General features: G+C 39.6%; 1 protein-coding gene across 12 annotated transcripts in view; it reads right to left on the bottom strand.

Annotated features, from left to right (window-relative positions):
- Positions 1-253: 253 nt before the first annotated feature.
- ADCYAP1R1 (ADCYAP receptor type I) overlaps positions 254-14,353 on the bottom strand; it is a 138,188-nt gene continuing 124,088 nt past the window's right edge. For 4 of the 12 annotated variants that reach the window (XM_033054782.2, XM_033054773.1, XM_033054791.2 and 1 more), the window contains 5 exons: positions 10,785-10,838; positions 7,890-7,973; positions 2,582-2,711; positions 2,313-2,354; positions 254-627 (listed from right to left, as the gene is read on the bottom strand). In XM_033054782.2, the coding sequence (XP_032910673.1) occupies positions 418-627; positions 2,313-2,354; positions 2,582-2,711; positions 7,890-7,973; positions 10,785-10,838 (520 nt within the window). In that variant the 3' untranslated portion in view covers positions 254-417. The remainder of the gene's footprint in view (positions 628-2,312; positions 2,355-2,581; positions 2,712-7,889; positions 7,974-10,784; positions 10,839-14,353) is intronic. The other 8 variants (XM_033054807.1, XM_033054818.1, XM_033054858.1 and 5 more) reach the window with 8 other exon arrangements.

Here is a 14,353-nt window from a genome sequence, read left to right on the forward strand (position 1 = left end):
AGAGGAGAGGAGAGGAGAGGAGAGGAGAGGAGAGGAGAGGAGAGGAGAGGAGAGGAGAGGAGAGGAGAAGGAATGGAGAGGAGAGGAGAAGGAATGGAGAGGAAAAGGAATGGAGAAGGAATGGAAAAGGAAGGAGAAGGAATGGAGACGGAAAGGAGAAGGAAAGGAAGGAGAAGAAAAGGAAGGAAAGGAAGGAGAAGGAGAAGGAGAAGGAGAAGGAGAAGGAGAAGGAGAAGGAGAAGGAGAAGGAGAAGGAGAAGGAGAAGGAGAAGGAGAAGGAGAAGGAGAAGGAGAAGGAGAAGGAGAAGGAGAAGGAGAAGGAGAGAAGAGAGACCTGCACCACCACCAAAACTATCATTTCATTTTTTTCTTTTTCAAGGATGGTTTTTGGTTTGCTCGTTGGTTGCTTTGCTGTCCTCAGCTGCTCATGTCGCCAGGTTCTCTGCATTTATGCTGGACATCCGAATCTGAGAGCTGCTCTTGCTCAGAATGGAGAGTTGTGTCCCCCCGTTCACTCCGCTGCTCGCTAGAGAAGGATGACGATGTTTGAAATCCACAGCAAAATACCGGTTGACTTTCCAGCTCCTCCATTTTCTCTTTATTTCTGATTGCACCTTTAGGGAGAAACTTCAAAAGGTCATTTTTTATGTACTTAGCCGCTCGAGGACATGCTGACAAATTATCAAGATTAGAAAAAACCCCACAATTCGACAGAACTATTTTTAAGGTAATTATTAAACTCCTCATTTCAGCAAAATCTGAAGTTACTTCTCCATGGCTGGAAGAGGTCTGGGCATGTAGTGGGGAACTACACCCAGCCCAGGTTCTGTGTCTGACTTCAGATAATTTAGGATCAGCCCAGAGGTGCATGGAAGACCTGATCAACACCACCTGGAGGAAAAAATAGCTTGTTTTCATCAATGGCCAGTACCAAAGATATAACAAAGAGCAATCAAAAAGTACTAAATAATGTTGAAACACCCTGTCCACAGAGGCAGCTTCTCTCACCTGCCATTAATGGATGGATGTTTATTCAAAACTTTGTCTCCTGCTTTCAGATCCTCTCCAAGCAGACCAGCTCTGGGGTTAATGTACATCAGTGCCACCCTCCTTTTCTTGAGAGGTTTTGTTTTTTATGGGCACTCACAGTAAATTACCAAGAGGAAAACAATCCAGGGTCAGAAGTTCAATTAGGCAATAAGTAAAATAATCCCACAGTTTTTCTACTTTTCACTCATTACCAGCTGCCTGGCAACATTGCTGGGATAGGCACAAGTGTATAAACATATAAAGTATTAAAAATTTAATATAAGAGACATCGAGGAGCTCAGACCAACATTTACTTGATTACTCATTCCTGTATCATATTTCTGAATGAAATAGTGTAAGAAGAAGGAAATATGAGATGTTTTCCCAATATATTTTCCAATCTCCAATGAGCTCCTGTGTCAGACATTTGTCTTGCCTGTAACAGTCATTATTGGATTTTCCTGGATTAGTATTTTCAAAATGCTAAACAAGGGCTTCAACTGTATGGATAAAAAATAAACAGGGAGGAAAAATTCATCTGGAAAACTTACATTCTCCTTCTAGGACCTCCAAATCCTATTTAGGTTAAAGCATAGATATTTATATATTATATATATTAGATAGAGCATGGAGTTGTATTATCTCTGTAAAAAGGGAACAGTGTTTGCAACTGGAAGAGTGTGATATTCCAAACATTTTCCTGCTGTCAGAAATTTAGTGGAGGCACAAGACTTCTCCAATTACTATTTTCTGATATCTTGAGAGGGAAAATGGCTTTAAGCAACCTGGTTGTGTTGGTTTGGCTAAGAATCACCCCTCACTGCTTCCAAGGAGTTCCAGGAGATCCTGACTATGCCCATGAGCAAAAATAACCCATAAATTTTTTTAGCTTGGAGATTGTTGTGGTTTGTCTGAGAACAGGCTGGGAGAGTGGGCTGGCAAGAAAAGTTCAACAAAACCAGTGCAAAATTCTGCACCTGGGATGACATTTCAGAGACTTGTCCATATCCTACCCCTGTCAGGAAGCCTTAATTTGAGCCATCATCTCTGGTAAGGCCAAGGTTTTGGTTTGATAAAAAAATCACAAATTCTTTTTTCTTTTTTTTCCCCCTTTTTTGTCTTTTTTTTTTTTTTTTTTTCTTCTGAGAATTGTGAGATTCAGACTAAAGTATCAGGATTATGGTAGATGAGGAGTTAGAATGGACAGCTGGAACAGCAGTTACTCCCACAAGAAAATGGGATGTGGATGACAGGTGAGGGACATTAAATATTAAAAGTCTTACCTCCCCATTCAAGAAGCAGTAGAGAACAGCAACAACGAAACCCTAGGGAAATGGGAGAGAAAAAGAAAAAAATAATTAAAATCCTGAAAGGATGACAGAAAATAAGTAGAGTTAAAAATAAAACAAAAACAAGCAAACAAACCCAAAATCCTGGTACACAAAACACACACATAAATGAGCAGAGACACACTCTGAGAGCTGTGCATGCAAAGTAGCTGTAAAGAATAGAGAATTGGTTCTGAGGAGAGCTGAATTCAGTGTACAATCACCTGGAAGGATCCCAGTCCCAGTTCAAACACCAGCCTCTCCCTCTTACTGACATTCTCAGGAGAAAAGGCAAACACCGTGTAGTGAATTCCAAACAGGGGGATCAGCAGCAGGGTGGAGCGAGCCAGCCTCCTGTCACAACAGAGGGAAAGAACTTTAATGCAGCCTTGCAATTAGCAACCTGCACTTTAATTAAAGAAGAAAGCACAGAAAATATTTTGCTGACAGACTTCTGGGAAATACGTACACTGCATAATTAAACAAACAAATATGCAACATCCCTATCTGTTCCCAAAGACTGTTTGCACACACACTGCAGTTTGCTCCCCCTTCTTCACACTGCTACAGCAAGGGCACGTTAATTATGCTTAATGCTCTCTGCTGCTATTTTAATTGGCACTATTATAACCAGGAATTTTCTCCCACCAGTCAAGAAATGAGGGGAATCTTGCTAAGGGATTCAGACTGCTGCCATGGTATAATCATAATCCTCTCACCCCATTGCTGAATCCCAGTGGAGTGTTTGAAATCACTTCTTTTTTATTGATTTGTGTGTGTGTGTGACTATATTCCTCCACAGCAAAAAAAAAAGATCCAGAACAAATGCACAAATAAAGCTAAAAACCCAACAGCCATACAAATAAAAGTTAACCCCCTGCATGTTCTTGTACTCCAAACTATGCCTCAAGGTCTGATTTTGGTCTCAATTTATACTGTTGGAAACCTAAGTACAATTCCACTGTTTAACTACTTCACTGCTTCAGAATAAAGAGGTTTCAGAGGGAAATAAGCTCAGCAGATATAAACAAAAGGGCTGGAAATTAATGTATTACATGTGAGCACTTAACTGGTGAAATTCCCCCAAAGAAGGGCCCAGGAAGGACTTGTGCATGTTTTGGTGAGTGTCACTGTCTGATTGAGCAGCAAAAAAAAGAGCAAAGAGAAAACAACAAATGTTCTGCAAATAAGGCAAGTGCTGTATTATGAACAAAGTGACCTAAAAAACCTCCAGGACATTTTAATGGGGGAAGAATATCATTGATTACATTCAGGTAAGTGAAGAAGGTAGATGAAAGACGAAAGAAAATAAAAAGCTGTAGAGATTTTTCCAAGAGCTGCATTTTGTTAAAACTCAAATGTCCCCTCTGCTTTTATCAGTTTGGTGCATTGCAGACAGATTTGAATTTGCTAATGTGTGCTCAAGGATAGCCCAAAATTATTTGTTTGTTTTAGCAGCACTGAAGGTTTAATTAACACACTTTCAAGAATGTTGTGAGCTCAATTATCTCCAGTAGTGGTCTGGGAATGGGACATGAGTGCAGTGTTGGTGTCTCTCAGTCAGTATTTGGGGCACAATGGGGATAAATTAATCCTGGAGACTTCACCAAACACACCTGAGCCATAAATCTGATGGACACTAAACCTCAGGCCTTGTTCTTGTGGGTTATAAAATTAGACATTGGCCAAAATCTTTTAAAAAGAGAGGAACAACCTCAGGACAGGGTGATGAAGAGCATTCAGAGTGTCCATCTTTGATGGTCTCTAAAAATGTAACCTGTACAGGAGTGAGCCAGTGTAAAAGAGCTTCTGGAGTACCTTCCAGTCCTTTTTCTCTATGGACATGCAAGCAGATTAATAAAAAGGAACAGAAACATTGAGGAAGATATTATAGAATAGTGTTATCTCTGTTTAAAAGGGATGTAGAGAACATAAGTGTCTTAAACTAGTCATGGAATCTTTTAAAAAATCAAATTGAATGTAATAAACTGGACAAAAAAGTATAACCTCTCCATATCTTTTTCTCATTTATATTCAGACTTAATGACAACAACAACAAAAGGATAAATGTTGTTTTGATCTAAAAGTCAGAACAGAATTATATATTAATATGTTCTGTCTCACTGAACTCTTGGGAGATTAATTTAGGGGAAGATGCAGAAGAAGTCTTTTTTTACTGTCAGTTTTCTGGCATTAATCATACCTGATTAATCACACAATTAGTTTGTAGGATCTGGAAATGTAATACCATCATCAATTTATTCGAGGTATTGTCTTCAATATTGTCATAAAAGTGAGGAAGAAAATGCATTAAATAACACATTCTGAAGTTTATAGATTATTAAGATCAATAATCAGGAAAAGAAGATTTCAGTTATAAGAAAAAACTTGAGAAGCATTAATGCCTGTATGGATGATGATAAATTGCCTTTTTTCAAAGAACATTGGGAAGAGAGAAGACTTCAAGCAGGTCCTGTGAGATGTGTAAGTTTGTGTGCAACAGGGAATGAAAATCTTAAAGGATACAGTGGAATTCTGGGGTGTGTAACAGCCAAAGGTATTAATCCTCTCTTCCTCCCCCACTCTTTCAGACAGGGAAGAAACTTGGAGGGGGTGGATCTAGAAGTTCTGAGGACAATAATTGTTTGGAAGAGAATGTTGTCCAAAAAGTCCAGCAAAAGCTTTGTTCACATTCCCACAGGGAAGGTCTTAAGGCTACTTTAAAATTAAAAAAAAAAACCCAAAAACCCATTTGAGTATCAACTTTTTTTGAGGCTAACACTCTGCTTTCCAGCTGTTATCTTCCTTAAAATCACTTTAGACAGAAGACTTTCTCTAGTGGCATGGTATGAAAGTGGACTTTCCAGAAACTGCTAGTACAAACAAATGATGGTGTCCTCTGTTCTCCCTCGCTCCTCTATTGAATAATGAAATTAGAATTTTATTCTAGAAGAAACACTAGCTAGGAAGATTGTCTAATTTGACCAGTATTTGAAGGAATCATGCTTTTGTTTTTTCCATTGCACGTCCACATTTATTAAGGAGACTGCTAAAGTCTCAACCACTCAATCTTTTTGAGAAAAAAAAAATAAATTAAAAATAAGCAAAATCTCCAAACCATAGATTTTGAAGTAAGATTATATCATTGCTTTTCCATTTAGTCCTGACTCTCTAAAGTAAGAGAATTGCCCAGTTTAAAAGCTGTTCTAAGTGAAAAGCTTTGATGAAATATGAACTTTTGCAATGGAGACGTCAAGGTCTGTAGCCCTGAAAAACAACATTCATCTCACTGAGGTTTGGACAAATATTGATAATGAAATTATTTAAAATATTTCTCTAAAATCAGTGCAGAGAAAAATGCACTTTTAAAGCATAGTTCTTGTGTGCTACAGATGTCTTTTAAAAGGTGACTCCTGATGCAAACCCCATGGGTACTGAGTACATCTATTTATGTATATATTGATTAACCTAATGCTGTGACATATCTGCAATGATGACATCTATTTTCAGATAAATTAATCCACACTTAAATTCCCTTTATTGTCTATGAAGAACAAGAATCACTGACACACAAGGACAAATCCTCTGCCCCTAAGGAAATTCTCATCACATCCTAAATCCATCCATTGACCTCAAAGGGAACCTGGACTGAGTTTGTCACACAAATTTCTGCCCTGTAGATTTGTGAGGTTTAGATTAGAAGAACCCAATTTCTCTGGTCAAAGGTACATATTCATCATCTCCATGATAATCTGTGCAAAAAAGAATTGTGACAATATTTCAAATTGAAGGATAAAGAGCAAACCAGGAAGGCACAGGATGTCATTAGTAATGAAATGCTCAACACAGCTCATGTTTAATAAACTGAGCATCTATTTTATCACAAAATGCTGAACACATTAATGTGATTTTCAGAAATTTCAGTAATCTCTCTGACAGATCTTTTCCAGCCTTTCCCAAAAATTTAATGACACCTGTAGCATCGCTTCCAAAATACCTGAGATAACAAACACCTGAATGATTCCAGGTTTTTGATTTTCCCATGCATAAACCACATCTTCAGACCAAGGACTTGAAAAACAGGGAACTTTACCAAGACTTTCATATCTCAACAGACACAAAAACATAGGTTTAAATTCCTCCTGTTTAGGCTGAACTCTTCTTGCCCTTGACTAGGTGAGAGGATTTCACCTTACAGCATTATCGGTCTCCCATCTTTTAGAAACACTGCATTTATCGTAAAATTTGGTTCTCTGCAAAGGCCCACCATGGTGACTGTGCAGCACCAGGATGTCCATTAGGCAGTGAATTTTATATTTCAAACTATCTCCTCCTAAACCTAACTCCAGTTTTACCTAACTGTCCTTAGTCTTCAGCAGCTTTCTGTGTAGAAGATGGAGCTGCTCCTTTCTTGTCTTCTCTATTTCTATCTGCTTTTGCACGGCTCCAGTCTGTTGACTGAATATTTGTCAGCATCTTCATTGTTCTATTTCTTAAATACCTCAAAGATATATGAAATCACACAGAAAATTCACTTTAGTTTTGCTTCTAACTAAAAAAGATAACCATATATGCAGTAAAGTTACAAACCAATCTTTTTTCCTTAATGGTGTTGAAGATAACTACTAAGTATTCTCTACCAAAATCCTGGAGTTTTGGGTCTTTGTGTCAGGACACCTCAGAGAATGTTGATTCACACTTATAAAACTGCAGAGAAATTCAGGAGACAGATCATCAGAAAACATATAAAAGGTGTTTGAAATTGCACCTCCTCTAAACAAAATGAGAGGATGACCTTGGAGCTCTTTTCCAACCTTAATGATTCCATGAATCTGTGAAAACCTGTGGGCTCCTTGTGCAAGGAGCAAGGAGTCAGGAGGACTGTGGGACAGTGATAAATTCCCACAGCTCTTGGCTGACTGGCTTTCATTCACCCTTCTGGATGCTTCACTCTATACTTCACAATATTTGACAATGTTGAACTAACTTGATGATCTTGGAGGTCTTTTCCAACTCAGTGACTGTACGATTCTATAACTTCTGATGGACACAATTCATTTTGATATTAGGTCAACTTTTTCACCCCTCGGTGTTTACTAAATTAACTTTTCTCAGTTCAATGGACAAAAGATGTTTTATACCCACTGAGGGGCTGATTGACTCAATCTCACCCAGTTTTTCTAGGAAATTTTCAGGTGAAACATTTTCTCTCAGTATCAAGGTGCTCACCTCTTTGCTGTACAATTAAGAGCAGCTATTAATTCTGTACAGACACTACCCAAAACCATAAATAGCATCAGCCGTAATTACAAAAAAAAACCAAAAAGAGAGAAAATTTAAAACAACCTTAAAATCCTCGATCGTGGCGCATCAGCAAAAGCACAGAACAAGAACAAAAAGAATTCTACATGCAACAAGAACTAAATGAATGCTTTGCTCTCTCTGGCTACTTCCCCTCTGCTCTCATCCATTCATTTAACTGCAACATGCGTCACACACACACAGTAATGTCACAGGAGTGCGTACACTTACAGGGTAATGGTTGATAGTTCTGACATCTTGCAAGAGTGCTGGTTAGCCCTCTTAGGCTTACAGTAGCATTTCTGAACGCAGCTGCTAAATATGACAAGATTAGCATTTTTTTCAGCATATCGTGAACAGGCCAAGGTAGGTCACTTTCAACACATTTCATGAGACACGTCACAAAGATGGAAAGCGGACACGACAGAATGGAGTCACAGCACGAACCAGCTGCTTGACTGAAGCAGAAATTAAAAAAAATCAAATCAAATTAAGGTGCACTGGCTGTTGCTGGCCGTTGTGATGTGCTGATCCACGGACAAACCCAAACTCAAACACCCTGAAGGCAGGCGGGCAGCGCTAACGCATCCAAAATACACACGGCCTGTTGGGCTGGTTTTGTACAGGGGTCACAGAACAATACTTCAAATGAAAGTTGACTGCATGCTCATGGAGGACAATCAGAGAGTAACATAAACTCGTAGGATGGGGATTAATCCAAGGTGAATTGGATCAGGTGTTCCTCATTTTCATTGTAGTGCGGATCCCTTCTTTTTAACACAGAGTTTCTAGTAAGGACACCTAAGCACTTTTTTCCATTTTTCTTGGTGATGGGGAGGGAGCTCAGAATGGAGTGTGCATGTCTGGCTGGTGATTTTGGAGGTACCACTTATTTTTCATCACACACACTAAGTGTGCTCATCAAAGCAGCAGGCTCATACACAGTGGGACAGGATCCCTGCATGTTGGATTCTAGGAACCGATGCCACAGAGAACAAAATAGTTCCTTTCCAACCAGCTCGTTTAAAACCAAGCACAAGAAGGGTAATCTGAAACATGGAAAGGCATTTGGAGGGATCCTACAAGAGATTTTATATCTGGGCTGAAAAATGTGAAAATTGAAAATAGTGATTTCTTGTCGACTTTCAAGGGGAAAAAAATTTGTTTTGTTTTCAACACGCAGTTGTTTTGGTGGGATTCATCTCGGGAGAGCTTGGATGTTTACAGCAGAGATGTCCAAGTAAAATGGACATGCTTAGGACCCTGAGAATCATCAGAATAAACTTCCAATAAAGTTGAGAAATAAAATTTTTTGGCCAGGTACATCCGTCCTGTTTTAGATGTCCAGTCTAGGATGGGATGAACACCAAACACCACTGAGTACCCTGATTAAGTCTCCATTAACATAAAGGACAATATGTTGATTTTTAAAACAATTGCCTTCAAGGCAAACATTTAAGTTTGTTCAAACAAACCCAACTCCATTTCTCTCACACAGTCTAAGACCTTTGTTCACAACTCATAGAATTTATAATCTGAAGAGTAAACCAAGATTAATTGAAAGTACTGAATTTGTCCCTACTTTTGCCTCCTTTAAGTCAATCCCCATTACTTATGTTGTGTTATGGCTCTTTTTTGATAATTAAATCCTGATAACTGTGTTGTTATTAAATATTACAGTATAAGAGCTGGAAAGAACACAGTTTTGTGGCATGCACACATCCAGCAAATTGGTACAGTAACCATATTTCAACTCATAAAATTAATTTCATTTTTTGGATGTTGCTGAGGAACTAAACATGAAAATGACTGCTCTTATACTCTCTGTGCTAGATTTCTGCACCACCTGCTTTTCACAGAGCTGAGTTGGGCATTAATTGTCCACTTAGACTGATCGAAAACGAGCAAGGTGGTTTTAGGGATAGTTCCATTTTATTGTGACTGAGGCTTTCAGAAGTGACTGGATTTTGAGTGCCACTCTTTTTTTTTTTTTGATCACTTGATCTGAAACACATTTCTCAGACCAATTTTTACCACAAGAGGGCTGCTCAGTCTGTGTTGAAAAGAAGCGCTTAGGAGGCATATTAAGGTACAGAATCTGAAAAGGAAACGACTAAAAATCAATAATCACTTTGAAAAGTCGTAGCCATGGCTTTTTGTAGAGGTTTATGGTCTTCAATGAGATACTTAATGTTGCCATGGCAATCTAGATATAAATTCCCATCCAAGTTCCCCTTACTGCTTATGCCTTGTTTTATTTGACAGGGATTGATTTTTTTATTGGCTTTCCTGGGGAACAAACCTATCGTGACAGCACTTGGTGTTTGCTAGAATTATTGAAAAAACCAGATCTGATTTGGAAATATTATCTAAGGATACAATAAGGATAATACACAATAAGGATAATATACAATAAGGATAATATCTAAGGATTAACTGCTGCTCCCCACCCAGTGAGGGGACATTTACACACAGGTTTGGGATGGAAAACAATGTTAACACTTCTTAGGAAAACCTTAATATTTTAGTGCTGTTAGCACTTATTTTCTGTCATTTCTAATTTTAGTAGAGTCATCTCTCTGATCTTAGATGGTGTAAAGTGTCTCAGATCTTTAGAGTACAGAATTTATAGACTTTTTTTTCCTTTCTCCCTCCCCTTTTATTTTGCAAGATTTATTTATTATCAAAGTAGAGAACGTCAGTGGAAGGACAGGGAGAAAGAGAGAAGAGACAGAGGAGGTAAGAACCAGAAAAAAAAATATGAAGGAGGGAAAAAATAGACAAATATAAGAAAATGGACAGAGATGAGATCATGGGTATGAAAACAGTGCACGAATCAGGGCAGGATCCTCAGAGCTCTGTAGGCACACAGAGAACGGAATTGTCACATCTAACTCTACGTGCCAAAGACAGGCTCCAAACTGAACTACCACCTTGGACTCACTCAGGGAAAGGACAGGGACTCCCAGGCTGAGCTGGCCTGTGTGACAGAGACATCTAAGGCACAGGGGATGCTCTGTGTGACCGAGGCGCCCTGCTCTCCCCGAGTGACCACAGACGACGACCGGACTGCTCAGATCGAGCACGAGACTTTAGACAGCTAAAGGCAAACAAGCTGAGTCTCACCGCAAGTGTCCTGGGCAGGGACTGCAGCTGCATCTGGGAGGAAGAGGGAGGGTGCTAGGGTGGAAGGGGAAAGAAAAAGTTAAACACTCCCGGGATGAAACGAGCCATGGGTGATGTGGCTGAAGGCCACCGCGTCATTCCGAACACCTGGACGTCTCAATGCAAATGAGAGAGCACGAGTCTGAGGCAAAAGGGGCTGCAATTCAATTCCAGATGTCTCAGAGGTGCTTAAGAGGAGTTAAATGAGCATGCTGATCCGGGGGAAGGAGGTTATGCTGCGTTATCCAAGTACATCCATAATGAAAATGGTCAGGGTTCTGAGTTTAGGGGATGATGAGGATTGTGCCTTGTCTCTGAATGTGCTGAAGGGAATCCTTGGGAAATGCAGTAAAGGTAGAGCTTGATTCATGCAAATTAAAACTGCTCCTCATGAGGGATTTTTGTGCACCCTGCTCGACTAATTCTGTGTAACCTCACCATGACTAGGACTGGCGGCTGTGCAGCAGCAGGAGAAGGGATGCAGAAACAAATCAATGAAATAAAGCATTGAAATACAGTAGGAAGTTAACCAAAGTGGAAGTAGAGAGATTGTATGGGAGAGAGAGGAGAAATTTGAAAAGTGGAACCATGTAATATATTATTTCTGTCACACACCTGCTTCTCTAGGCTGGGAGACATCCTTTCCTTGCTGCTCAGGATTCCCTGAAGCTGCACTATTTTCCCTTCAAAACTCCATTCACAAGCCCCACGCCCTTACAGATCAGATGGAAAAGTTTGGAAAACAGAACTTGTTCTGTGAGCAGCAAACAGATTCTACAATTCTATCCCCCTGCAGAGGCTGCAGCTCTGCCCTACTGTGTGCAGGCAGAATCCTTCACCCTCTCATCCAGACACAGAGGAAGCACAGGTGCTTCTCAGAAAAATTGTCTTTTAGTTGTATCTCCTCTAATTTTTGCCTTTCTCCTTGTCCCCCCATGCCAGCCTGGCAGTCACTGGTGAGAATCAGGTCACAAAGTGAGATTTACCTGACCTATCAAACTTGTTTAAAGTGAAATAAGCTGTCCTAAAGGATTTTACCCTCTGGACTGAGTAGGTCTCTAGCGACTGTGGCAGGAGCCCAGCAGGATTATTTTACCAAACCAGGTAGACCCCCTGCTGTCCTGATAAAAGTACAACAAATATTGGGCTCTTCATGGAAAAACAAATAAACAAGCAAACAAAAAAAAATCCCAAAACCCATCCCAAGACAATTAAAAAAAAAAAGATAAAAAAAAAAGGAAACCGTGTCTCTAGCCTTTAATGGAAAACAAACCCCAAATTCTTAGTCTTGTTACTTAGCGTTCTACTTTTTCTTGCTAATTCCACCAAAATAAGAAGCTGAAGCTGAATGGGTACTTGCAGATTGATGTCATAGTTAAAAACAAATGTTTAACAAAGATGAATTTGGACTCGAATGTTTTGTCCAGTAAATCTGAACCTTGAGTAGGTCTGAAGCTTGAAGATGAAACTGAATGGTCAAAGAGAGCCAAAAATCCTATTTACAGAGCTCATCTTGGCTTTTCTAACTTCTAGAGAGTTAAAAACAGAACATAAAAAGGAGAATGCCATTGCTATACTTGGAATTAAATAATTAAGAGATTAAGCCTAATATTTGCCTAGAGAATAAAGCTGGTAGCAGAGGGTAGAATTCTTCCAAAAAAACAGTCTTTAAATGAACTGTAGCTTCAATGTTCTGTGTCCTGATTCTTCCCCTGTATTAATTCTGGAGCTCCTGTTTTACAAGCTGGGTTATTCTCTCTGACTCCAGAGCAGAGATCCAAGTCGTGCACTGTGGAATTATTCTGATGGAGGTGCAGCATTCAATAGAATGTTCAATGAGAAAAATGTGCCATGCCAAATGAGATTCTTAAATAAATTAAGATTTTCAATGCTTTACTGTTTCAAATGAAGAATGTGCATATCCAAATCCAGGCATAAATATCTGAGAATGGGATTTAGCTCATTGTCCTTGAAAGAAAGCAAATGAGCAAAGCCCACAGAGTGTTTAATGTCCCAGCCTGACATAAGAAGTGGATTTTCAAGAATTACAGGCAGGTTTTGGTTCCTGTCAGCTGGCAGAGCTCAGCATCAGTATAACTACACTGGGTTTATATAATTTGCAGCTCTGAAGCTTCAGTTACAGTGTTTTGACTCATCTGCCTTATATGTTATAAATATCCCTGCAGATTCACAGTACAACCCGTCTCTACAATTCTCCTTAATGCAAAAAGAGAGCCCTGCCTTTGTTTAAAAAACCTGGGCTTGCAGACATTTAATCAGCTGAACAACTCCGGTGTTTTCATTGGAAATATAAAGAGGAATTACAGTTTGGAAATCAGTAATGGTGCAGGTGGGACTAAGACTGTGATGTGAACCTTACACATGGATTTGGATTTGTTCTATCTTGAGGTAGTTTGCATCAACCTTCATTGAGATTTAATTCTGTATTAAGCCTCTGTAGCCTGGTGGCCTTTGAGGCTGTTCCTTTACTCTCCAGGCAGGTAGAGTTTGTTCTTACAGAACTGATCACCTGCTTTGCACCACACAGTGCTGGTCACAAGAGCCTCACAAGAAATTTATCAAAAAGCCTTCTGCACTGGGACAGCATCATCTTCCTTGTCCCCTCCCTACCTCAGGCTGGAGTACATCCTAAAAATTCTCCAGATGTAAAACTAACTCCACTGGATGTGAAACAATGCCAGCTGCTGAAGTGAGACACAGTAAATCAATGGCAAGGAGAAACAGAGACACTGAGGGGAAAGTAAACTCCTGTTGTCCTCATATGATAGAGGCAAAAGTGTGGATGGTGGGAAAAACAAAGTGGAAGTCCAGGGATGCTGGTGGGCATCGAGCCTTGGTATAAATTGGAAGCACATTCAGGATCAGAGATGTCAGAATTATTCCCCATTTCCTGCAGTCTCACATCAACTGCTGCATGACCAGTTGCTCCAGCTCCACCTTCATCTTTACATTAAGTAACTGATTTAAAGAATCAGTGCAAATTGATTTGGGACAGAGAAAATTCAGATCTATCCCTTTCAGTCTAAACCAACAAATTTAGACATGACCAATGCATGAGGAAAAGAACCAACAGCCAGAAATGTCTAATTTGGATATTCCCAAGTTAACGCTCAATTTGAAACATCTGATTTTTTTTTTTTTCTGATTCTCCAAACCCATTATCTTTCCCAGGATCTAAGCAAGCTGTTCTGACAGAAGACATTCTACCCAAATCCTTGGCTAATTCAAAAAGATGAGTGGCCCTGGGCACTGCACATTCCCTATCCTGCTATCTCCATGAAAACTGGAGCATATCAATACACATCAAAATTAGGTTATTCACTCTGGCCAAGTGCAGTGCCTTCAGAAGCACATTTGAGATCTGCTCTACATTTTGTGCCTTATTTTTGCTAATCAGGAAGCTCCAGTGTGTGGCAACATTTACAAGTTTACAGCAAATGTAGTGCAGTGCAGCCACTCTCCCTTTACAATGCAAAGCTTTATACTGTGCACATTGCTAAAGTACTTGT

The sequence above is a fragment of the Catharus ustulatus genome, chromosome 1 (genome assembly GCF_009819885.2).
Source record: "Catharus ustulatus isolate bCatUst1 chromosome 1, bCatUst1.pri.v2, whole genome shotgun sequence".
NCBI lineage: Eukaryota > Metazoa > Chordata > Aves > Passeriformes > Turdidae > Catharus > Catharus ustulatus.